Genomic DNA, 27,561 nt, shown 5'->3' with positions numbered 1-27,561 from the left:
TACAGATAAGGTTGACAAGACATCAAATTATTTTTCTTGGTGTGGTGCTGCATACATTTGAGTATCTCGAACACGCACACACACACACTTTTTTAAAAGCACATTCCTGGTGGTAACAGTGGGAAGATTACCAAGTGATTGAAGTCCTTATCAATTTATCATATGAATTCTCTCAAAATTTGAGTTGGTAAATCTGAGGTGTTATCAGTTGGTATAACTAAGAACAAATAAAATAATTTTAACAATATAATAATCTTCTAAGGTCGACCAGGTAAGTTGTGATGTTGTTCACAAGAGCAGGTGTCTTTAGGTGCACCATTACCTTAACTCAAGGTTCTCATTTAACCAAACTCTATCACCATTGATTCTTTCTGGAGCAGTGGAGACCACAGTCTCTGAGTCTCTCAGTCTACCTACTTTCCTGTGCGTGCCTGCCCGAGATGGCCATTTTGCTGACAAAGTTACTCGGGCCACTTCCCTTGAAAACCAATGGAGTGACATTTGCTTTGACACAGAAATAAATGAGCAAGTGGACACGACCTGATCTAGTCTACCTTACCATCGGACGGAGCAGGGAACTGGTCTGTTGAGTCATGGAGCATTCTGAGAGAAACTGTTAAACTGAGCACATATTACTGATACCAGCCTGAGGGCATGCAGTCATCAGCCTAACTGCTTCATTCACAGATGGAAACAAGACCCAACTCTCGCTGAGACCCTAACACGCTCTTCACTGAGCTTAGCTCCTCCATCTTCTACACTTCAAGCTTTCCCATAATCATGCTGGTCTCAGTGCTTGGGTCTCTGAGACATGCAGGCTTCCCCACCAGCATGGCAGGCGTTATGGTGCTCCCCTGCTTGGTGGGGTTTCACAGGTTTCCCAAATAACTGAGAGAAGAAACTTTCACCACAGAGTTAAAATATTTAATGACAAAATTCGGTAGCTGTGATTGCGAACCAACAGAACAGCTGTTACTTGTCTCTGAGTGAAACGCAGCGGAGGCTCAATGTCAGAATTTCTGAGGAACCAAGAACAACACACGTTAACAGCATCACAATTCTGAAAGTTAGGAGTGAAACCTATCTCAACTAGTTTCTTTTATTTAGGGAACTCTGTAAATGTTTCTACAGAAATGCATAACCTTTTTCTACTCACAATAGGATAAGACAGATTTCACTATAATTTTAAGTCTAACACGTAAGCTTACATTTATTGGACCTTAAAAAAAGTTAACTACTGATCTTTACATTTTACAAATACATTCTTTAAGATGAAACATCAACCTGAATAACTGCGTAGCTCGCTTACACAGATATCTGACCACTCCAGTGAAGAACTCGATGGCTGCACTCCAGGAAGAAGGGGAAACACTGGCAAGCTCCTTTTTTTTTAATGCATTGTCACTGTGATGTGCAAAGTCCTTCGGACAAAGACTGCATTTCCAAAATTCACAGTGAAATGCAGAAATCAAATAAGCACTGAGAATCTTCCAGCAAGCCCAACCAAATGGCCTGGGCCCAGATGACAGGAGTCCTTTGACCAAATTTCAGTGGGTTAGACTGCATTAGTATTTGCTACTGCAGCACCGTCTACGAAAGGACAGTGAGAATTTCACATGTGCTGTCGGGGGCTTCTGTGCACAAGGCTGGACGGCTGATGGACAGTTGAAGAGGGGCAGGAACAGCTGTTACAGACACATGTCTGGTGGAGGACAAGCAAGGTCCACCACAGGTCAAGATCATGGTGAAGGCCTGGATGCTGACTGATCAGTAGAGACAGCTAATGTAGCTCCCAGTGAGCTTCTCTTCCAGGTCAGGCTGTTTCTAACAAGACTTGGGCCTGGTGTGATCCACAGGAAGAACGGAACGAGGGCAGGGGAAGGGCAGTTACACTTATAAAAAGGAACTCTAAGAATTAGGCTGAGGAGGAAGACTCAGCTTTCACAGTATGCACATGGCCCCTCCCTCTGCCCCTTCTGAATCAGCTGCCCCCAAGCAGACAATCAATTTTGTTCTTGAGTTGTATGGAGAAAGTAAGACTACCTCTCTCAACTATGTATGCTAACTCTCTGAAACAAGAATCCAGCTTTGGAAGATGAGTATGTGTGTTTTCTGAGCTAAAGTCTGCAGATGAAACCTATCTGGAGTGATATGAGGGGGCTTTTTATATTTATCGTTTTAGAAATCAGATAGTTCCAGTAGTCAGTGGATTGCATGTTCCCGGCTTCTGTAAAATGTTAAGACACCCAAAGAAAAGTATAAAATACAGTAAACATTCCTAGCCCACAGTAGACATTTTTCCAGTATGTTCTTCAACTGGACTATCTGCCCAAGAGGATTATTCGCCACAAATTCCATCCTCCTGACCTCATACCTATGATATTCCATGAACCGTGTGCTCTTTCCCTGGGATGTATTATTAGGAGAACTTATGCTATTTAAATCATATTAGTAATCTAAAGTCACCTTATGCTGCTGCCTCAGAGGCTACATCACACACAAACAGGTGGATACAAAAGAACGAATGGGTCCTAAGACCCAGGCAGCTGAAAACTCCATGCATTGCAGTGAGTGCCAGACATGTGTTGCTTGCCTCGTTGCTCTACGAGGAACAGCACAGATTGGTTTTTTTTTTATGTTTAGTTTTTAATCCTCCAGAAAACAGAATGTCCACAGTCTATGTGCAGTAGTATCTTGAGCAACATAGAATCCAAAGGTACGGAAGAGATTCTGTTCATTTTGACAGCAACATAAAGGCTTGGAGTCATGCTGTCTGTACCAGAACAGGCAAGATCAAATGGACACATATGCAGTCTGTCACGAAGCACATGTTAAACAACACAAAATAAACCAAAAACAAAACCAATATCTAAACCTCCAAAACCCAGATACCAAGAAACTTGGGGTCCTTTCCCAAGTCTACTGTGAGAGTTCCTCTAACATTGGGCATAACTTTGCAAAAAGAGAGAAAAAAGTAGCATCTTTTCACATTATGATTTACATAGACTTTTATCTAGACAAATTATTTTTTACTTTATTCATTGTTATTGTTTTGTGTATGTGTTTTATATGGTGTGTGATGACATGTGTGGAGGTCAAAGGTTAACTCTGTGGCATCTGGTCACCAGGTTTATGGTATAAACACCTCATCTACTGTGCTACCTCATTGTGCCTAGATACATTGTTTCTTGTTAGAAATATAACCATCCCCCTAGGTCAGCTACTTTAATTTGGGGAATGACAAAAGAGAGAAACAACCATAAAGACATGGAACTTCAAAAGGAGGTTTTTCGTAAAGGTCTTTACACCCACATTTTTATCCTTCATGTGAAAATTCCTACTAATCAGACTGGAAAAGAAGGAGCAGAAATGTTTATGCTTCAGCCCAGAAAGTAGATTTCTATTTGTGGTTCCGACGTGTTTTTTGAATGCTAGTGATGGCTCATGCAAAAAGATTAAGATGCAAAGAGCAAAACCCAGTGCCGCTCCTTTTCCTGATAAGCGTGTTTTCTGCAGCACAGACTTAAGTCCCAGGATACTGGATTTTAATTTTGCTCTTCAGATGAAGAGAACCAGGAGTGTAAGTGAAACCACTGCTTGACTTTTAATTTTACCCAGGGCCACCATCTGATGCCGGCACATTCAACTGTTTTCGTGCTTAGTTTCCAAGGGTGAAAAGAAAAAAAAATTTTTTTTTTTTTTGCTAGTTTAGACCTGGCTTATCATTTAGCCTGAATTTTATATTCAAACTACAAAAACAATTTTCCTTCAAAGGAAAATACACACACACACACACACACACACACAATGAAAAAATAAAAATGAAGTTGATGCTATTGCAGCGTTTCTCAGCAAGATAGGGAAATGTATGAACACAACACGTTTTCACTCATATTAACATCTGAAGATGAAAAGCCAAACCGTTCAATGTCCAGATACTGAAAAAACAAGTAAACAGACAAAACAACAACAACAAAAAGAAAGAAGCAGCAGTCTGGAATTCTTGGAATCACGGCTGAGCAAACACTTCCATCATCTCTAGAGGTTCACCAGGAGAGGCAGTTTCTCAACACTTGTGCTTCATGGCAAGCTAAGGAGAGAGAGCGAGAAGGATGAGAACAAATGAGACCTTATTAACAGGGAGCTCTCCCTGCCTCTCCTTCCCACACCCAGGATGAGACACGTCCCCGGACTCTATGTGTGGTGATGGCCACCATTCCCAGCCTCCCTGGTTCCTGGTAGATGTGCGCTGGAGACTGCACTTTGTCAGCCTTGCTGGTTTATGTGTCTGCTGGTGGAGGATGCTATGCGGTGTTCTTTCATCCCACTGCAGGAACAATGGAAACAAGGTGCCCAGGGAGGACAAGTGACTCACCCTAGGGTCAGGTGGGGCTCCTAGGTCACTGGTTATGTCAGGAAGCAACACTCTTGAGATGTTAATATTTAAGTGTGAAAGCTCAACAGCATGCTAAGCGACAGTCTAAAATCATCTCTGTAATATGCATCGTGAATTTTCAACCAGGCCCAAAGCTCCAGGCAGTTAAATTGTATTATTGAGTAGGGAAGAACAATAGACCTTCACTTCTAATTACTGGTACTTTGCCTCATCCTGAAATACGTCAATAATCCATCTTTCTAGAAAACCCCAGGGCAGTCACAGTGTCATCTTCTTGGTGGCTGAAAGAGAGAGGTTAGAACCCTGAGCTCCCCCTGGGAAAACAGTATCAATATTGCTTCAGGTGACAGAAGATGGCTAGACGCTATCCTGGTATTCTCTGGTAGGAAAACCTCGGCTGAAAGCCTTGGTACCTCTGTATGGCATGGCCAGTGAAGTCTTTCTCAGACCTTCTGCTGGCTGCTGGTGATGCTTAGCCAGCTGTCAAATGCAGAATTTGTGAGTTCTGAGCACACCCATTCTTCTATATAGAGTGCAAAAGCTTTTTTTGTTGTTGTTATTGCTTCCAACAACTGTGGTGTTATCTAATAATTCTTGACATTATTTAGTCAACAACACAGGGAAATGATAGCGGTAGGGCCCTGCCTCAGACCTATCCCAGTCCTCAGTCACATTCTGGGCCCCTTAACGGTCAGGCCTGCATTTTTGTTCGGCCTCCAGTTTTCATGCATTATTTAGCAACGAGGTCCATCAAATAAACACTGAGCTGTTAAGTGTTGTGCGTAATGAATACGAACCATAAATATTTGATCAAGGCTACTGTCGTGGCATTTATCGAGCTAGTAACTCCCCACTAATGGGCTTGTGCCAGTTCACACAGTCACTCCTAATCGGGACGACTGGACTGCTGCTCAGACCAGGCCCCGGGCATGGCCACCTGTACTCTGCAGAAAGGCAACTGGATAGAACAATTTGCTACTTAGGTCTCGTTGTGGTCAAATATTTGTGCCTTCCCAAAAGCCATGTGCTGAAACCTAACTGCCAGGAGAGGCTATAGGAGGTGGGCTTGGGAGGTGACTGGATTAGGATGCAGAGGTCTCAGGATGAACTAGAGACTCCGCTTTCACCATGGTAGGATACTCTCGAAGGTCACCACAAGAGGATCAGGAAGCAGACCCTACCCAGGCATGGAATCAAGCATCTTGACCTCAGTTTTCTCTGTAAGAAATTCACCATTTATCAACTATCAGTTTGTTGTTTGTTCATTTAAGTAGCCTGAACTGACTAATAATAGATATTTGGGAAAGAAGTACTGATACTCTGGCTTACTTAAGTCTCTGGGAATCAAGAGCCTTAGAATTAAGGCAGAAAGATCAGGAGAACTAGAAAATTAGGAAACTGGACTACACAACTTCGCTGTGAGATGCTGAGCTCCGAAGTCAAGAATACCTTGCTTTCCCACTGTTTCCCATGCCTGTAAAAGGGCCCCAGATGAACTCAGGTGCTGCAGTTCCTCATTTACAAGTTCCTCCTGGTTTATATACTGAGTGCCTCACAGAAACCCCTTTTCATGATTTGTACCCTATTTTACAGAATGATAATTAAAACAATCACTACTCAAGCTAGGGATGCGCTCTGGGCATGAGTGTCCCTCCCCTTCTGGCCTGGAGGAACTGCAATGGAAGACAAAGGAGAGAGACTGATGTTTCCCTCTCCTAGAGAAGATAATGCCTGCTGCCATCCCTTCCCCCACAAATGTGGGCTGGTGCAGAAAAGCCAGATCAGTGCTCTTTTCTGTGAGAAATGGCATTTGAGGGTGCCAACTGTGGGCAATGTTCTTGCCTGCTGATTCACACCATGGTGGGCTGTCAAAACCTGGAAAACGCTGCGGCAACCTTGAGCTTTGGGGGGCAGGGAAAGCGAGCAGAGCCGCTTCTGTCATGAGCTGTTCTTTCCTGATGGCCGGACCTCCTGTGCCAAATCCACAGTTTCGGAAGGAACCACACTTCCTCAAGACAGGCTAACCAGAGCTGGGGTGAGGAGGGTGTCGGGACAGGAGAGAAGGATCTTGTCCCTTTCTGCTCTAGGGAGGACCAGCACCTACACAATTTGAGGACGTAGTTGTACAAAAGTGACTCTCCACTCTTGCACCTGGGCCATTGCAGGGGTCCTGGAAAAAACTAGAAGACCAAAGCTTCTTTCCTATTGTAATCTAGAGAGACAGGCTACACTTTCCATTGAATGCTGGTAGTCCCCAGAGGAACTGTCCCCTGCGATGACTGTTCTCTGCCATGTGCACTGGGTCCTCCTCCTGTAAACACACCCCACTCTTCATGAGTCAACAGGCCACACATGTCTCGGGGGGTGGGGCAGAAGGCCTGGCTCCGCCTCTGAGCCCTCTTCCCAGCAGCAGGCCTGGTTGGGGCTTCGCCAGTGAAACGGCACCTTCGTGGTAAGAAGGTAAGAAGGGGACAAATCAGCAGTTCCTGCCCGTGGGAAAGCAGCCACACTTTATCTAAAGAGGTCAACCTCCTCACTAGGAACACAGCCAAGGCTAGTGACTCATAAGTGCATTTTCCCATTTTAGAAATCCACGAGCCAAGCTCTGACACCGTCTTACACTCCCTCACGTTCTCTCAGGAACTCCACAGTGTCGCTTCTCCCCTGGGAACACCTTCCAGAGGGGCAACCAATTAAAATGTTAACTTCTCTTGCCTAAGCCCTCTTCATTGAGACCAGGCAACTGTCCTGCATTGACAAAGCTGGAGACCCCCTTGCATTTGATGATCTCATCAACTTCTGGTCTCACAGGCTGTTGTAAGGACTGCTCTCAGCTCAGAAACCGTATACTGCCTGCTGCCCTACCCTTTTGATTTTAATCACACAATCTTCATCTGTATTCCGTTTTTTTTAATATATTGCTGTTTTAAAGTATCTCAGTCATCTGTAATAATTCTCCAGCCTCGTTACTGAGCTCATTATGTGACCAAATGGGACAGGCTCGGCAGAAGCTATGTCTATTGAAATAAATCATAAACAATTTGGATTTATGTGCATGTTCATCTCAGCACCCAAGGAGGTAGGTGCTGTTTTTAATTAGTTGCCTCTGTTTTACTGATGCGATAACACGGGCTTTGAGAAATTTAGCACTTGTCCAAGGTCACCCAGATGGTAGATGACAGCGCTGGGCTCACACGTAGGATGCTAACTACTATACCATGTTACTTCCCCAACAACCCAGCAAACTTGGCCACAGTGTCAGGGAAACAGTTGCAACGGCCAAGAACTGGGGTGTTTGTACAACCCCTCCCGAGAGGGACGCCGGTGTGGATGACATCCAGGTATTGTCCACCCCACATCAGGAAGAATAGTTTCCCAGCTTCCTTGGTAACCTGGTTCATGGTTTAATCATCAGCCAGAACTCTTTTAGCAGAGTTTTACCAGTGCACCATTGATTGCTCAATTCTGTGGGAAGGCAGGAGAGATAATCGTCTGGACAACCCACCGTTTGCAGACGTTGGGATTCTTTTGGCTTTCTCTTCCCCACCTCAACACGAAGAGTTTCCCTCCATATTTCTACTGTTCGTCTCCCACTCAAATAAGTGCCGTTGTTTTTCGTATTAGCGCATCTGGGGACTGTCACATTTCCACGCCATCCCTTCCTCTGTACACAAAGCCATGGGGAAACAGGCATCTTGTTTCCTCCTTCTGGAACAGCTCACAGGGGTGAGGTCCTGATTCCAGCTTGTCTGTCTACTTTCTCAAACAGATTTGGCTAGTTCTCCTTCAAGGGACTCTACCTGGACTTCAGAGGCAGTGCACTAAGAGCACTGAGACACCACTGTCGCAGAGAGTCCCTGGGATACGTAGACAGTTATGTGTAGAGGGGACCATGCAGGAAAGGCAGCATGAACATCCAGCCGGAGCCAGTCTCCTCTATGAAGCCTGGAGAGGCATCTTCTGCACCAGTGGAATGTATCTTTCTCATTGCTTCTTGGCTCTCCATTCCCGTTTCCTCAGCAGAAGTTGTGTATTCTGTTGAGGCTAATTGAATTATTCTCCTGCAGAGATCAACTAAAAACTCTCTCAAGGCCCGGATCATGAGCCTGACGGGCCAATATGTCACCGGTAGAAATGGTTTCCGGAAACTTAAATTCAAATCACCAGCTAGCAATGAACCACTCTTTGATATGAAGTGCAGGCATAGTAATAAATCTCCCTTATCGCCTGAGCAGGGGGCCTCCTCTTTCCTTCCGTTTATGATTGCCTTAGATAGGGGCTGCCAGTACTCAGTCCTGCGCCTTCTAAGAGGCGGTTCTCTGCGAAAGGATGAACATGCATGCTAGGCTTCCGGTTATATGAGAGGTACCATTCTCAGAGGCCAGGGTTAGCGGATAATCTTGGCGCCACCTGTGTTCAAGATTAGAGATTCAGACTATAGGTCTTGAATCAGCACTCAGCCACTTCCAGAGTGGAAATCAGCCTTGAGGCCAGGGCTTGCTTTATGTCTGTTGAAGATCTAACAACACATGATGACAGATACAGAATGAGACATGGGCAGACTAGGAAAGACACCCAAGAAGACTCGAGGCCTATAGTTCCTTCAATTGTGGCCAAGGACAGGGCTATATCCTGAGACCTGATCTCATTTCTCCCTCTTCCTGTGACCCGACTTGGACCCTGATATTTGGGACAGCAATTAAAGATTTTCTCTGGTACGTAAAATACCTAAAAGTCAGAATGTCACAGGGAGAGAATGGGATTGTTAGAAACAAGCCAGTGATCACAAAAGCCAGGCACAAGGGAAAAAAGCGTAGGCCCTAGTAATCATGGAATGGCCCATCAAACAGGACATAAAGAATGACCTGATTTTCTCTCTTGCCATAAGAAATTTCTCGGCACTACGACCTCTTATAACCCAGCACGGGCACTCTCTCCACCGGCTCACCTTGTGTGCGGTTTCTGCAAACTGCTGGGCACTGTTCTTCATGTCCTCGGTCTTCTCCTCGGCCCGGCCTAACCGTTCCCCACGCTCATTCAAGGCCTGGCTTGCCTTCTGCACTGCACTGGTCACACTATCAGCCGCTGAATGGAGGATGCTGTTTCCTGGAAGAATTGCAAGAGCGTCAAGAGTTGGCTTGTCTAAGCCACAGTGACAGATTCCACACTATGGAAAGGCCAAAGTCCCAGCAGCTGAACTCAGTTAACTTGGAGGCAAGGGCCTTACCTGCTCAGCCACCTCAGTGCCTTATTGACTCTTTGAGACAAGTATCTCACTGTGTAGTTTAGGCTAGCCTGGGAGTTCATCTTTCTGCTTCTGTCCCAAAAGTGGTGGGATTCCATGCTCAATAAAACCTGTAGGAGGGTTTTTGTTTTTCATCTTCCAATCCTGAGGACTGAACTCAGGGCCTTGTGAATATGAGGCAAAACCTCCCCCACTGCTGTTATCTCAGCTTCACAGTTTGTTTTGACATGAAGCTTAGGTTCAATAATCACAGTAAAATTTGGGCTATAGGGATTTCCTAGCTGTAATGATATATATCCCTTCCCCTTTATTTCATCCCTTTACCTAGCAAGTAAGCCACCCTCCCCAGTGTGTGGCGAAGGTGATAGTATGGCTTCCAACCTCCAATCCTGTGCTGCGGCACTGATGGTCAGGCTTCCTCATGTGAACTCTAGATTATGACAAACAGAGCCACAGCACTGTATGCTGCGAGCAGGTAGGAAACCATCATGGAAACTGGCGAATGAAGAAATCTGGCATTTGCAAATTCAGGAATGACACCAGAGACAGAAGAAGATAACAGCATCACAAAAGGTCATGCATTCTTGATACTCCAACTTGCCAAGACAGGCAGCAGAACTTGGTGAAGAACGCGCCACCTAGGACAAGCACATTGCCACATGAGAGCCTCAGGAAAAATTATACCTCTGTCTTGTTAACGTCGAATGGAAGATATTTAATGGCATTAATACAATAGCTTTATGTCTTTGAGTAAGTTGATTACATCATTTTACTGGATGCTTCTAGCCACAAATAGCTTTTAATAGAAATGTAGAAATCTAATTTCCAGTAGTTTCAGCTACAGAGGCTTCCTAATTTCTCCTTTGTGGGAACACTTTGCAGCTTGTGGGAAAGAATCTCAGGCAAAGAATGCCTGGTCCAGAGGCAGCACTGAAGGACCCACTTTCTAGTTTTCAAGGATTTAATACACACTTCAGAAGAGGGGATTAGGGTTAACTAACATTGCCAGTTGTAGCCAGCACCACATTCCCCCTTACACACACACACACACACACACACACACACACGTATTCTATATACATATTATATTTGTACACAGTGAGTACAGAGCTAGGGAAATGGCATTGAGCACAGGGACTTCGGAACAAACTTCAAGAGAAGAAATCTTGGTTTCAGTATGCTTTCATACTGTACCCATGACTACAGTGGAGGTCTATTATCCCAGCTATTAACACAGGATTTCGCAAGCATAAAAAATTCACCAAGATCACTTCATTTGTACAAAATTCTGAGGCAGCAGACTGGACAAGCGGAAAAGCTTGCATATATGGTCATCACACCAGAAAGTGACCTGGCTATTACCAAGGGGCCTCCGTGTGTGGATGGCCCTTTCCTTTCCCACAGACACGATGCAGCAGTCCTATGACAGAAATGTGGGCAGACTGGCATACAGATGCAGGTGTGAGCAAGTATAAGCTTTGGCAGGTGTGTGATTTGGCAGGTCATTTCCCAGGATAATTCCAAGCTGCTTCTGCCCTAAAAGCGTTCTTAGTAAATAATTACTGCTAATGTTACATGGCAAGCCAAGTGATACAAAGAAGGAAGAGGCTAGCTGGTAGGATGGACTAGGAAGGTGGAGGAGAGACTGAAACCCCTCCTAATCTGAACCACAAATTCGCAACAAGAGAACTGAGAACAGGTGCGGCAAGAATCTGTAAGCCTCAGTGTGAACGATTATATTGATGATCCACCTGACAGGTTTGGAGTCACTCAGAAGACACATTTCTGGGGATGTCTGTGGGAACATTTCCAAAGAGGTTTAACTAGGAAATGAGACTTACCCCGAGAGTGGGCGGCACCGTCCCAAAGGGTCAGACCTCAGACAGAGTTAAAAAGTAGGATACAAGTGGAATACCAGCATTTCTGTTTTCGGACTGTGGAAGTCATGTGACCAACTGCCTCACACTCCCATTGCACACACCCACTCTTCCCCATCTTCCCTTCCATGATGGCCTATACTCTTATACTATGAAGAAAGAAAATATCCCCTTTCCCTTATGTTGCTTCTTATTATATATTTGACTACAGCAGTGAAGAACACAAAGCTATGGAGACAGTTCAATCGGCAGTGTGCTTGCTTCACAAGCAAGAGGACCTGAGTTTGATCCTTAGAACTTTTGTAAAAATACCAAGTGTGGTGTTGCACGCCACAAGACTGGGAAGGTAGAGACTTGTAGGTCCCTGGAAGTCTCTGGACAGCTAGTCTAGCCAAATCAGAAGTTTCCGATCCTGATGAGATACCCTGTCTCAATAAATAAAGTAGAAGAGGTTGGAAAGATAGCTCAGTGGTTAAGAGCACTCACTGCCCTTCTAGAGAAACCATGTTTGCTTCCCAGCACTGACATCAGGCAGTGCTCAAAGGTCTGCCACTCTAGATCCAGGGATCTTTTGCATCCGCGGATGTCTGCACACACATAGGGCACACACACAGACAGACATATATTCACGAGTAAAACATAAATTTCAAATCAAAATGAAACAAAGTGGAGAGCAATGCAAGGAGGACGCACAAGGTTGACCTCTGGTCTACGTGCACACACACATGCCCGTGCATGTGCACATGCTCGTCCACGCGCACACACACATAGCTAATAGAGGAGGTTGGAATGCAGAAGTGGAACCATTGCTGTGATAAGTCTGACCACTGGATTGTGGGAGAGATGTAGAAGAGTGGCTTTGTGACAAGAGAGGTCCTAGAAAGCCATTATCAGAGCTTAAAGGAGTCATCCTGATGCAGCCTGTGAAAATAAAAATTCATCTGGAAGGAGAGCAACAGGATTGAGAACGTTCTTGACAGAACTCCCTGCTAGAAACTAGCCTCCCGGGAAAGTGCTCTCCTGGGTTCAGCGGCTAAAGTGCACAGAGGAAACTACCACTCTGGTATAAGGGGCCAGACTACAACCTTGAGCTAGTGAGAGATCTTGGCATTTTTGCCAATATGATGCTAGTCTTGCAAGCATTCAAAATGGAAGACTTCCAGGATCATAATGGTTCGATGAAGGTTCTAGAATGCCACAGAGGCCAGGCAATGTGTGGCATGGTTGGATTCCCTACAAGGACATGAGGCCATTGTGTGAAGCTGTAAGGATGAAGTATACATCACACTGGACACCCAAAGAGATGCCAGGATTATGGGATGTCAGTCTCGGAAAGTTGTAGGCACAGAGAGGAACCAGACCAAGAGAGACTATATGTGTTCCAGCAGCAGAACTGGAGAGAAATGGCTACCAAAGGTTGTGAGAGTCCATGTGACACCATGAACCCCAGAAGCCAGAGAATCAGTGGCAGAATTTGGTGTTTTTCCTACTCAGTCTGATATTTCCTAGATTGACTCTTATGGACCTTTTTATTGCGTTTCATTTTTTTATTTTTCGAGGCAGGGTTTCCATGTCGCCTTGGCTTCCTGGTCTCTTTGTGGACTAGACTGGCCTTGAACTCATGGAGTTCTGCCTCTGCCTCCCAAGTGCTGGGATTAAAGGTGTGTACCACCTCTGCCCCAGCTTACTATGGACTTTTAAAGGTGTTAAAATTATAAGATTATTGGGGATATTTTAAGATGGAATGATTACATTTTTCATTATGAGATGGCCATAAATCTATTGGGATAAGACATTAAGAAGTGTGTTTGGGCGGCAAGTTGACATATGGTGTATCTGTGATGGTTAATCTTAATTCTCAGTTTGCTGACAGAATTTAGTGTTGCTAAGAGATAGACTCTGGTTGTGTCTGTGAGAGAGTTTTCAGAGAGATGTGAATGTAGATGATACTATGTCTGGGCTGGGGTCCAGGGCTGAGTAAGATGAAAGTGGTTAGATCTTCAGCATCCATCTCTCCTTCCTGACTGTAGGTGCAGTATGGCCATCTGCCTCGTGCTCCGGATGGCATAGCTAGAGTCGCTGTCCTGGCCACTTCTTTCTAGCTGGTAAAGATTGTGCTTCAACGTCTGAACCAGAAAACCCCTTCCTTGGTTTGCTTTGGCCAGGCATTTTGTCACAGCAATGAGAAAAGTAACTACCATATCTTAGTTAAGAACAATTGTATTACTAATTGAAGGGACTCTGGGAGTAACTGCAATGAAATTCAAAGGACATATAATCACCCTCCTCCTTTCCCCAATTATAATAGACCCATATGATTTCCTAGGTTACATACACCTATGAATTTGGACTGAATCTCCTATGCATAAGTCATATTGCTTCTACGTCAGGATTTTCTTGAAATGAATCTTGTACATGACGTTAGGTAATGCTACACCCAATTTCTTATAGCTGCTGTAGAAGGAAATACATTGTGTAACTAAAATGGAACCAAATGCGGCACTCATTGTTTACAGGTGACATTGATGACCAGTGCCATAGGAAATCCAAATTCAGTTATTTTCAGGAATAAGGATGAATCTGAAAAAAAAAAAACTCTTTCTTTCCATTGAAATGACCTCTCCCAGTTTTCAATGCTACCCACACTGGAAGGCCTAGGGAATGCCTCTCACCTATCGGGCTCACTACCTATGTCCTTCTAGGGTGCTTAACCAAGTGTAACCATGGTACATAAACCAAGTAAATGTCTTTACATACTTCACTTTTTTGGCCTCTTATGCACAGCTTTTAGCTGCATCATCAACTTCCTGAGCATCCTGCTTCACTCTGTTGACCATTCCTTAAATCTGTAATGATTTTTCTCTTTTGACTTAGATTGGTTCGCTTGACTTCCTTCCTTCTGAAACCCTTACTTATAATAATTTTAGGGCTCTGGCTTCTCCCTGTGGTAATATATGAAGTTCAGTTTCAATGACACAAATCTTCATCATTCATAAGGTAGCTCTCTGAGCTGGGACCCATGTGCTTTCTTACTGGACTCCAAATGAATGTCCCCAAATTACCTCAAATCCACTATGTCTACACTTGACCCTATAGTATTTTCTGTAGGTTCCTGATCTGTGAATGACTCCAGTATCTGTCCATCTTATCGCAGCAGACAGAAGTCTAGGGGTTGCATGTAGGCTCTCATGTGACCTTTACCCCAACACAAGCACAGACCGCATTCTCGACAGTCGGCTACACTGCGCTCTTTACCATCCCCGTGCTCCTCACACAGAGGCCAAGTCTTTACTCTTTTCCTTTTTTAAAATTACTCACATGTCTTACAATTATTAGCAAAGAAGTTGGCGGCTCAAATGGCATAAACTCTCTGTGGCTTTTAGTATATGCTGGAAATTTCTCTTTGAGACTTTTATTAAACACTCAGAATTACTTACAGCAGGTACTGTTGAGCTGACGCAATTGGTAGTCACCCTGATGTTACTTATCTGGTGTTCGGTTTCTTTACATTCAAAACGTGGTTCCTGCCATCTCCCTCATTTGGCTGCTACGAGGACATCATGATGGAGACACAGGAGCTGTAGCGCTCACACCCCACCTCCTCTCTAAGGAAGGCCACATAATGCCTTCCAGAGAAGTTTTAGAAAATGGCAAAATTACATTTTCCCATCTTAACCTGGGATAAATGTTTCATAACTAATGAACGATGATGCTTAAGTATCTAAGTGTAGCTCAGCGTCTCGCTTAGGGGGAGATGAACACACATCCATTAAGTCAAGGCATGTGCTGTTAAATCTGGAAATGAAGCAATCTCCCGAGACAGCAAGAATCATAATTCTTTCTAAATAGACAGGAAGCATATTAATACCCAAATTTATTCGAGCGGAGAAGAAGCTGTCAACCACACCAAATAGAGTCAACCGCCGTTTGAATTACAGACTCTGGAGGGCACAGGAAGACCGGTTTGGCTTCACTGATGTGGTCTTCCCATCAGTTTCACTTGATGTCGTCTTAAAACAAACACATGTTAGCTCCCTTTGCGTTAAGCAATTTAAAGAACTGTGGGAGAGGAACATGAGATGAAGACTCATCATTGTATGCAGTCACCATTAGAACCAAATTAGGAGAGAGAGCAAGGAAGGGGACTGGAAGCAGAGGAAAGCACACAGAAAGTGATAAATGAAGACAATTAAGGGAACAGAGCTTTTATAAGCACATAAATTATTCCAATAGCTCAGACACCAGCAGGAATTAACTGGATGATTGTAGACCTCAGCTTACATGCTGCTGGATAAGATTTTAATACTATATTGATTAAAGAGGTAATTGAAAAACTTCAATAGCTATTTCACATATATATAAAATACATATATTTTAAAAATATGCATTATTCATATTTTTTAGAAAATGAAGAAAATCATCTAGAAATAAGTAATAGATAATTATGTTCATCTAGATGATAAAACAAATATATTAATCTAAGGAAACAAGTTTTTAAAAAGTTTTAAATTTTATTATTATTATTATTATTATTATTAGTGTGTGTGTATATCTATCAAGTGGCTGTAATTTCAAATGGAGGCCAGAAGAGGGCAGCAGATCCCGCAAATCTGGAGTTATAAGCAGTTCTGAGCTACCTGATATAGGTGCTGAGACCTTAAATTAACTAGGATTGTCTGAAAAAGTTGTAAGAAGTCTTAGCCACCAGGCCTTAGTTCTAGCCAGATTTTTAAAAATACTTTTGCTTTGTTTGAAATATTTGGGTTCTCCAAAATGAAAACGAAACAAAGCAAAGCAAAACACCTCACAGAAATTGGCAGGAAGATTTATTATAATAAATCCGTTAGTATACCAAAACCATTAATACTCTCATATGCATGCTAAAACTGTTTGATAATAATTTGTTCCACAAGTAGATTAAATGGGTTCTATTCAATTTTCACCTAGGAGAGTAACTCTCTTAGCAAAACCACTTCTGCGGGTAAGGTTTAAGGTACAATTAAGTCTGGCTTGGCTTAGTAGCATATGCATTGCTTTAAATGGACAGTAATATGTGGGATTAATCCCCAAGGCTTATCTTTCCTTCTTTTCTACTTCTAGTCTACCTCTAGCAAAACAAAGTTTCCCAGAGACTTGAATTCTTGCCTGCTCCTGAAAGTGCTCACTTCTACTTACATACCATCCTTTTCCCGTGATAAGAAGTTCCACTCCAGACCCTCATCGGTCCTTCAGTCCCCTAGCACTTTAAGGCAGACTTAGTCATGTGACCTGCATTCAACATCTTAGAAGTGAATATAATTTAAGTGCTAATGAGGCTAGTTATTATCTATATGAAATGAGTAATGTGATGCAAAGACCTACCCCCAAAAATAAGTTGGTTCCTAATTCACAGACTACATCATTTAAAGTTCAGAGCAATAACAAGGTCTTTGTACATTATGTGGGCTCACGAGGGGCAGAGTCACCTCTCCCAGCTGGTCCCAGTGGCCTAGAATGACCAGCTCAGCTACCACCCAGACCCACATCCTGGGCGTTAGGCTGGTCCACCCTAATATCTTCCCCATTTATAACCCACTGGAGCATGTGAAGGGGTTGGGTCTATGGAAGGATAGCTGCAGGATCTCCATGACTTAGGGTAATAGCTGGATATTCGAGAGGCATTTTGGTGAGGGACCAGTGATGGTGGTGTGCCCGAGGCCTTGAACCAGACCCATGATTCAATGCAATGAACATTTGCAGGTGGGGCTGATTAGACAAATGATAAAATGTGTGACACACTGCAGTTCCTAATGCCACAAGAACAGAAGAAGAGGTGCTGGAGAGAAGGGAAAGATGGAAGAGCAAGATGCTTTTTTGTTTGCTGGCTTGTTTTTAATTACATGGGTGGGTTTCCTTTAGGGGAGGGAGGCGGTGGTGGTGCAGGGAGGATACTAGAGTGAGGAGACAAGAGGGACTGAGGTGCATGATGTGAGATTCTTAAAGACTCAATAAAGAAATATGCTATAAAACATGTGGCACAAAGGAAGCAAAATGACATGTCAAAATAGCTATAAAATACAACCTAATCAGGATCTTTCTTGCCGAGTTTTAGATAACCCTTCATTATGCAAGCCACACATTTAAATGAGGTAAGCATGGAGGGAAAGTATGGTGTGCAATTTCTCAAACAGAGTTGCCTGTGGGATCCTCCTGGACAGTGTGCTGAAGCAGAACTTGGGCTGGAAAACGCTGCAAGGAGCTAGACTCACTCCTAAGTTAAAGGGGAAAGGCTGTGAATCTGGGCTGTCTCCATCAATTTAGTAACGGACAGACAAGTCATGTAATTATATTCAAAGGGCTTGCTTTATGGAGGCAGTAAAACAGATAGAGCACGCTGAGTGGCAGTTCTGGAATTATCTTTTGTTTCAGTTTGGTGGCTAATTTCAGGGACCATGAAACTTGCTAGTTGCCTGGAGCTGGGTGACTCAGAAAAATGGACTCAGAATCCAGGAAGACTTTGTAAACCCATAAATTTCAAAGCCTACTTGCAAGAGGCCTTGGGATCTTTTGATGGAGTTAGTAAAGAAGAAACTGGCCCGTTCTACTAAATGCATGCCCCCTGTTGTCTATGTCAAGGCAATTTAGTGAAACCCTTAAAACAAGGGGAAAGAGCCCTATGCTCTCTCCTTCTCTATCTCATAGGTAAATATGACTTCATAATTCAATTCCAGTATGCTCAATGACATATAGGATTCTATCCATGTCCCTTTCAACACTTACCTTTATCAAATCAATACCTTTATCAAAAATTAAGTCTTGGTTCCTAGAGATTTATTCTTATGAGCTATGGTGTATGAGAACAGTGAATGCAAGCCCACATCTGTTGGTTCAGTTTAGAGCGCCAGGCTCTCAAAAGGGTGACACTTCACAACAAGTGCCCTGTACAACCCCACCTTGCTATGAGGTTTAAAAGCCTAAGAGACTCTCAACAAGAAAAGCAGATTACGCTTTTTGTCTCTTTCGTTAAGTTGGTAAGGATCAAGTTATGCCATGCAGGTCTTTGATCTTATTAGAGGAGTAAGGTAGTGGCTTTTATTTTAAGAACTACAATTTCAAAAATACATAATATGAAATACCTTTACCTAATGCTGTGGGCTATAAAGCAAATTCAGTTCAACATGTACAGTCTGCTACTTCCTAGCCATACAACACTGAACAAGTTACCTTCCCCTCTGTGCTGCAGTTTAATTACTTTATTATGAGTTCAGTATGGTACCTACCCCCAAGAATGGATGACGGAAACTATCTCCAAGTATAAGATACAAGTGGTGTATGCTTCAGATAGTCAACCATCAGTATTAACAAAATAACTTGGCACTAAAATCTTTCTGCTAGGTTTCCTACCTCAGCTCATCTCTCCTTTCACATTCCCACATTGTGACCAGCCTTCTTTGGCTCTCTCTCTCGGATTTTCCTCAACATTTTGAATGCTCAGTGTGATCCTTCTGACCCACTATATGGTGATTCTTCTCTCAGGCTTGAGAAGATGCTCAGTGGGTAAGACCACTTGGTATTCAAACATGAGGACCTGGGTTTGGGCCCTGGTATACACTGAAAAACCCAAGTATGACTGCACACACCTTTAACACCAGAGTTGGGGATGAGGGCAGACACTGAAAGATGACCTAGCAGAAAATTGGTTAGCTCTAGGTTAGGTGATGGAGCCTGTCTGAAAGATATAAGGCAGAGAGTAAAAGAAAGAAGGCAGGACACCTTGTCCTCCTGTGGTTGCTACACATGTGCATAAATTTGTGCAAGTGCTTACATATGCATAGAACCTCCCATCCCCCCCACTCCCCCAGAGGTTCTTCTCTCAGACTTATCAGTGACCTGGCCACTGAATCACAAACTCATTGGCTGGTTCTTTCAAAGGTCATTCTTTTATTTTGCTTCTAAAATACACTTTCTCTATTTCTACCACTCACATTGACTACACCCTTTGTTTGTTTTTTTTTTCTTGTTAGAGAAACGAAGCCAGAAATATCTGGGCTTGATACTGGCTCTGCCAAATTGTCATCTCTGGTCTCAGATAAGCTACTCTGAGGTTATAATTTCTTGTCACCAGAAAGGGAATGAAAGTACCTGTTTCCCAGGGTCTATTATAAGAAGTAAAGGCAATCTACACCTAGCAAAATGCTCACTACATATTCTGCAATTCACTTACCACAGATGGTATGTGTTGCACACATAACCAGCCCTATGTGCATCACATATCATACCTTGGCATTAACTTAGTCACTTATTTTTTGTCTTCTTCCTCTAACTACCATTCAGGTACCATTCTACCTGAATTCACAATATTGTTCAGGCCAACATCTTTGATTGTAACCTCCATCATCCTACCCAAGTCTAGCACATCCTACCCTGAAATGGCACTTAGCTCTCCACTTACTTCTAGTTACTACGGAACCTTAGATGCTGTCCTGGCCCTATTAAACAACCACAGACAGCATCCTGCATGACTTCCTTCCCACTGCCTTTTAGGACTCCAGTACTTTGTTTTCTTCACAAACAATGTGGGTCATGCAACTTTCTTCTTTCAATGCTGTGCTGGCCCACACTCATGATATGACAGCGTTAACAAGGGAGACCCATCTCTCAATCTAGTCCCAGGCTACTTACTTTCAGCCTGTCATAGTTCTCTGGCCTTTATTGCCCCATTATTTTTTCCAGCTATGAAGTTGTTATAGTGTGTTACTCTAGAGAAGCACATACAGTAAATGAGTCTGGAAGGAAAAGCAAAGTGAATAAAAAGATCAACAAGGAAATCTGCGTCCATCTCTGTTCCTAACCTTAGAAGTAGAGTGTTCTTCTGATGTTGGCAGCATCAGTCCAGCCTCAAACGCAGTTGGTATGCAGGTTTTGATGTCTATTAATTTTATGCTAGGAGAAAGAGAAGTTCTTTGAAAAGTAGATTCCATGAGTTGGGGTAAGAAGCAGATACTTCTGAAGCATCTTATTACCAGACATTGAGAATGCTTTCAAATGGTAGTGGTGGTACGGAAATAAAAAGCTAGTTTAATGTGGATTCCTCTAGGCAAGCTGTGATATTTAGAATTCTAAAAGTAATAAAAGTTATAGCAATGAGATAATTATAGTAGCTTTATCTAAAAATCTCCACAACATTTTAATGCTAATAGGACAAAGAGGTCATATAAAATACATACTAATGACGCTTATACAAAATAAAATTGGAGGCTTCATTTGTTTGATTTATTTTATTTAGTAATATACAATTTTAATATTTGGTTATTTCATTCCTTTAACTATTTCTCTGTATAGAAGAATTTGTATTTGTCCTGGTTGATTGTTAACTTGACAAAAGCTAGATTTTATATGGAAAAAGGAACTTCAATTGAGAAAAACACTTCCTACAGAGATAGTGTGTAGGCAAGACTGTGTAGGGCATTCTTTGGTTAATGACTGATGTGGGAGGGGCCAGTTCATTGGTGTTACCACCCTAGGCAAGTGGTCTGGCACTGTATAAGAAAGGAGGCTGAGCAAGCCCGTAAGCAACATCCCTTTGTGGCGTCTGCTCAGTTCCTGGGTTCCTGACCTGATTTCCCTCAATGAAGGACTACGAGCCATAGCGTGAAATAAATCCTTTCCTCCCTAAGTTGCTTTTGGTAATGGCGTTTATCACAACTGTAGAAAACAAAGAAAGAGAATGTGTATTTGTCTGAATTTGTGCGGATAACAATGGAAAAATACAGAAAATATAGAAGGCCAAAGTGTTTCAGGCAGAGTAGAAACTGTTACAGCGAAGGGCTGACAATAAATTTAATGATAAAATATTACTGCTACCCAGAGTGACAGTGGATATTCCAAAGTCAGACTGTTTCTTCTAGTTTTTTCTTTTATTTGTGAGATTATAATTTAATCACATCATTTCACTCTGCCCCTTCTTCCTTCCAAATCCTCTTACGTACCCCTCCTTGTTCTCTTTCAAATTCATGGCCTCTTTTTTCATTTTTTGTTGTTAAATGCATGTATGTCTAAATATATATGTCCCTAAATATAGTCTGCTCAGTCTGTATAGCTGTACTTTTAGGGTTGAAAATTTGGTATATGATAACATACTTGTGTTCTCTTCCTTGGGAAAGACTCTTTCTCCCTCTCAGCATTCCTTAGATACTTGCAGTTTATCTGTACATGACTGATTCCTCTTGATCCTTCCTCTACTTTAGCATGTCTATTGTTGTCTTGTCTTATATTTTATGTTGAGCACTCATGTTGGTGAGACTTTATGGGTGTGCTTTTTGAGATTCCAAGGAGATACAATCTCATAGCTAACTCCCTGATTCTCTGGCTCTTACAATCTTTCTTCTCCCTCTTCAACCAGTTCCTCAAACCTTAGGTTCAGGAGTTAATTTGTAGATGTATCCATTGAGACTGGGGGGGGGTCACAATTCTGCATTTTCATTGGTTATTTGATGTAGGAGGTCCTTCTGTATATATGTTGTTTTCATTGGTTAATGAATAAAGAATCTGCTGGGAGAAAGAAGGTAGAGTCATGAGACACCATGAAGCCACCAGAAAGACATGAGCTGTTAGATGGAACTGTGCCAGTAGGCCACAAGCCTCATGGTAGAATATAAAATAATAGAAATGGGTTAAGCAAAGATATAAGAGTTAGCTAGCAACACGCTTAAGTGATTGGCCAAGCAGTGATTTAATAATTAAAAAAAAAAAGGAACCAGGCAGGACAGAAACCTCTGTCAAGAGCTGTGGTGTTTTGTAATGGTCTCCATCTGTTGCAGAGAGATGTTTTCTTGATGAAGGGTGATTACACATTAGTAAAGCAGTACTTGTAAGTTCTCCTCCAAGACCAATGACTTCACTAGCCCTTGCTAGTTGGTTAGGTTTCCAGTGACACAGATGATTTACATCTTATTGAGTGGGTCTAAATCCAACTGGTTACTGCCAAGATATTGTGCCACTATTGCACCCTTAGGTTATTGCACCATGCTGGTTGCTGTTGTGGTTCATAGGTGTGATAGTTTCTTCTTTAGAAATTCAGCTGTTTATAGTAGATCCCCTTCCACCAGGGGAGACACATCTTGATAATTTGTAAATTAGTAAGATATTTAAAAGGCACTTGCTTGTGTCTGTTAGTTAACACACCAGATTGGTAATCAGTTGGAGGATTATGTAATGTTGGCCAAGAAAGCAAACAGTAAAGCATTCTGGGATATCTATTAGATTGAAAATACTGAGTGTTGGTAACAGCTTAGCCTCAGTACGGCTGCCAGTGGAACCACATTTATAAATAATTATTAGGGAAACATAATAAGGATTCAAGCTTGAATCACACTAAGAGAGGAAAGCAGAATCAGCGCCCCTCCAAAAAACAACTGTTTGACAACTCAATTCCTTTAGGCTCAGAAAAACATGAAAACAATTTCATTAAATTTGGAGGATCTGTGAAGAAGTTACACAATAATTGAGATACAAACTTTTGATGTTGTTAATCTAAATGAAAGGACTAAATAAAATATTCTAAGTACTAATTGTGAATACTGCATATTTTATCTATTTACATTATCTTAATTATACAAAACATTTAAGTTTTGATTGCAACTTAAATTGTTCAGTAAGCTAAGTTTCATAAGCAATGTTTACAAGTTTAGTAAAATTTTATTTTCCAAGTCATGTTTAATATAAGTATTTACTGAATTCAATGTTCCCACAGTCTTGAAGGAATATAATCAGCCTATATGCACATAAGGCCTCTTTTCTTGTTTTGAGACTTTGTATACTCTGTTTACTCAACCCCATGACACCGTCTTTTTCTTTCACCCAACAATTCAAACTTAGGCAGACTTAATTCCATCTTTGTAAATTTCCATGATGGCTTGTTGTGCTCTCACTGAGGTATTTTTGGGGTTACCTATTATTTACAACAGGTACAGCATCAGGTTGGAAACAGGGTCGCAGACAAGACAGCTCTGTTCTCATACACAGCACTCCTCACCAATGTCGGGAAAGGAACTGCGAGTCTAATGTCAGGGAGTGGAATGCCCATAGGTCAAAAATATGTGTGGAGCATCTTTTGTGTTAAATTTTGCATGCAAATGGATGGAAGTAGAAAACACTATCCTGAGTGAGATAACCCAGATCCAAAAATATGAATATGGTATGTACTCACTCATTAGTGGATTCTAGATAAACAAAGGACATTGAGCCTATAGTTCATGGTCCTAGGGAAGCTAAATAATAAGGTGAACCCAAAGAAAAACATATATAGATCCTCCTGGAAATTGGAAGCAGACAAGATTGCCAGGCAAAAATTGGGAGCATGGGGATGGGGTGTGGGAAGAGGCAGACTGAGAAGTCAATGATAATGGCACTGGGATTTGTCTCTACTGCATGTACTGGCTTTTTGGGATCCTAGTCTATTTGGGTGCATACCTTTCTAAGCCTGGATGGAGCAGGGAGGGCCTTGGTCTTTCCACAGGGCAGGGTACCCTGCCCTCTCTTAAGACTGGAGGGAGAGAAGGTGAGGGTGAGTGAAGAAGCGGGAGGGAAGTGGGAGGAAGGGGATGAAGTGGAAATTTGATTCCTATTATTTATAAAGTAATAAAACACTTATGAGAGGAAAAAATATGTGTAGAGGTAGACATACATATGTAAAAATTCATTTGCCAATAAAATGAAGTTACTAAAACACAGTTAAAAATTTCTACGTAAGTAAACAGTTAAAAAATTAAAAGCACTGACAGGCAGTTAAGAAGCAATTTAAACGTTCTCCAGTAATTTGCTGGAGTAGTAAATGAAGGGGAAGAACATTGATTTAGGGTCAGTTGGGAATACCTTTTGAAGAGGTAATGGGTTAAGCTGTGCTGTGGAAGAGACAAAGTGAAGGCAAAGACTTCAATGTTGTCGGAACTGAAGAAGACTGACGTGGCTTCAGATGAGATTGTGGCTTATGGAGAGGAAGAGGCAGGAGACAGGAGTCAGACTCTACAGAACTTATGGGTGGATCTTAGGTGCTACTGGGGGTATTGTTGTGTTTGAAATAGGAGTAACATGGACTAAGATTTTCGAAGTAGTTACTTGCCTGTAGATTGAGGAAGGAGCATGGGTGGAAACAGAAAGAATTGTCAAGAGGCTACTGCAATGATTTCACGTAAGAGATAATGTTGGCCAAATTCTGGGATGATGTCAGTGGGAAGAAGATAAACAGGGGAAATATTGTAGACACATATGGAGGGACAGGGGATGAAGTAGGAATGAAAAGGAATACGGATTGGGCTTGGGAAACTGGAGTACTGGCTATAAGATGGAAACAAGAGAAACAAATTTCCTTCGAAGATGAAAGATGAGAATCTAGTATTTCACTTCTAATGTTATTTTGACAGTGCCTGTAAGATTTCCAAGCGCAACCTGTAAAACAGGTAAAGATAGTAAGAAACTTTGTAACAAAGTCTAAGATGAAGATAAAATTTGGACCTTTTCAGAAGAGAAGGGGATAAGCAGGACCAGGGTTCAACAGTAGACAATGCGGCAGGGTTCATAAACATTTCCTTAAGAATTTTAACCTTTAACATGAATGGGAAAACTAAAAATGTCCGTGATGGGGAGGAATAAAATGTACTGAGAAGTAGAGGAAAACCCAGGTCAATGGAAAGTTGGAAAATGTATCAAAGAGGTGGCTGCAAGAATGCCAAAACAATTCGATGAAGAAAAAGATCCTCCTCATCAAACACTCCTGTGCAAACTGAAGATGCACATGTAAGACTCAAGTTTGACCTCTATGTTGCTCATATACAAAACTTAAAACAGATCAAAGACTAAAAATAATAGCTAAACTGTACAATGCTTAGAAAGAAACACATGATATAGGATTCCCTTCTGTATGCTGCGAATACCATTGGTTAATAAAGGAACTGGTTTGGGCCTGCACAGAGCAGAACATAGGTAGGTGGGAAAAGCTAAACTGAATGCTGGAAGAAAGAAGGAGGAGTGAGAGAGAAGCCATGTAGCCCCACCGGAGACAGATGGCAGAACTTTACCTGGAGGCCACAGCCTCACTGTAATACACAGATTAATGGAGACAGGTTAATTTAACATATGAATTGGCCAGAAATATGCTTACGCTATTGGCCAAACAGTATTGCAAATAATACAGTTTTTGTGTGATTATTTCGGGGCTGAGCAACTGGGAACAAACAAACTGGCTCCTACACCAGTGTACATCTTATGACCATAGTTTAGGTTTCTTAGACATAATAACTAACGTCCAAGTGGTAGAAAATGCAGGTAAACCAGACCTCATTAATTACGTGTGTACATGTCAGTATATACAAGCGTGTGAAGGCCATAGGTTGACATTGGGTGTCGACACTGAGTTGCTTTCCCCTTATATTTTGAAACAGATATGGGTGGCCTGGATGGGCAGCAAACTCTAGGGATGAACACGTGTGTTTCTGCTTCCCCAGTGCTGGGATGCTAGGTATGCACTAATATTTTTTTTTTTAATGTGGGTGCTGGGCATTGGACAGAGGGGCATCATGTTTCTGTGAAAGTACTGACAGAATGAGCCATCTTCTCAGCCTCAACGTCAACAAAATTTAAACAGAAATTTTTCCATGTCTGTGCACCCTTGGCACTGTATTCATGCCTTTATTAATGTAGACAATCGATCACATATTGTGCTAAGTGTCTGATTAGCTTATCAGGTTGTGAATTTTCAAAATTCCCTCTCCTGTGTTTGATCTTCATTTGTACTCTTGCCACCAAACAGTCTTAACCCTAACTTGAGCCTACTCATTATATACAACACGTGGTTTATGTGAAAATAAACCTATAAAAAGAGGAAAAAATTAATAGGTATACATATAGAGTGTTCACAAAGGAGAGGAAACATATGAAGGCTTGTTTATTAACATGGTACAGGGAACAATGCAGTCTAGTATAGAGGACCCAAGGTCCTTGTGCTCACAGAAAACACTAGAGAAACCAGGAATGTTAAGCACACAGGCTGGTCTCTTCAACAACGAATGCATATGTGGTGGGGGAATGCTTATGTGTATGTTCCACCCAGGGAGCTGGGAGTGGATGTTGTTAATAGCCTAGTAATCTGTGTTATCTGTAGGGCAGGGCCATACCAGAATCCCCCAGACTATTCAGCCTCTGTCTGGATTTTTATCTTGAGGATTTTTTTCTCAGTCAGTAGAATCCAGCCTTAAGGGATGTTTCCCAGATACTTTGTAGCTTGGTGACCTCTATAATGACCTAGACCATACCAGATTCTTTTCCTAGCCCCTTAAGCTATAGAACCTACTCTTGTGGAAGAGGTCACATGTACTTTGCAAAAAAAAAAAAAAAATTGAAGTACTCACTCCATGAGCTTTACTGTGGTAATTGTCACCAGAAAATATTTTTCAAAATTACACTGCACTTGAATATGTCTAAAATCAACTCCTGAGTATTCGACTCTAGAAGTCTTAACCAACATCAGTTTTTTAAACTTGCCTGAGCTCTAGAATTTAAAAAGAAAAACCATGGAAGTCAAAACTCCAATACCTGATTTTCTTACACCAATCGATACACATTCCTTTGGGGAAATGTCAAGTCTTTACTTGCTGAGAAGTTCATTCCACTAAGCCTATGCACATACAAGAGTTTATGATTTCAGTAAACACTTTAATTACTAATCACAAAACTCCAAAGGGCAAAAAAGGGGCTACTTCAAGGCTATCACTAGCATCTTTCATGACTAACTAATGGCTTTAAGATAACTAAATCGTTGTGAGGAAACCACTAATGATGTGCTTAGGGTTAAGCAATGCATAAAGACCAGCAATGAGATTTGAAGCAGCAATGAGATGAATGAGTCTGCAGAGTACAGGTGACATTGGTGCTAAATTTTAGTTGAAATGCGCTGAGTGTAGCAGGGGAAACTGCCATTGCAGTTACCAAGGTTACATTACAAGTGGGCTAAGTCATTATGGCTATAAGGTTCACTCCTATCGTTTAGAAGGTAATAAGTAGAATTGTTC

The 27,561-nt window shown here is 42.1% G+C and overlaps 1 protein-coding gene across 2 annotated transcripts in view; it reads right to left on the bottom strand.

The window, feature by feature from the left end:
- Window positions 1-902: 902 nt before the first annotated feature.
- Stxbp6 (syntaxin binding protein 6) overlaps window positions 903-27,561 on the bottom strand; it is a 220,854-nt gene continuing 194,195 nt past the window's right edge. For both annotated transcript variants that reach the window (XM_048415670.3, XM_048415669.3), the window contains exons 5-6: window positions 9,345-9,502; window positions 903-4,090 (exon numbers count right to left, since the gene is read on the bottom strand). In XM_048415670.3, coding sequence (XP_048271627.2) covers window positions 4,067-4,090; window positions 9,345-9,502 — 182 coding nt within the window. In that variant the 3' untranslated portion in view covers window positions 903-4,066. The remainder of the gene's footprint in view (window positions 4,091-9,344; window positions 9,503-27,561) is intronic.

Source organism: Myodes glareolus, chromosome 11 (genome assembly GCF_982192425.1).
Source record: "Myodes glareolus chromosome 11, mMyoGla1.1, whole genome shotgun sequence".
Classification (NCBI taxonomy): domain Eukaryota; kingdom Metazoa; phylum Chordata; class Mammalia; order Rodentia; family Cricetidae; genus Myodes; species Myodes glareolus.
Note: the sequence above shows the minus strand (reverse complement) of the source record. Positions and strands in the feature narration are given on the sequence as shown.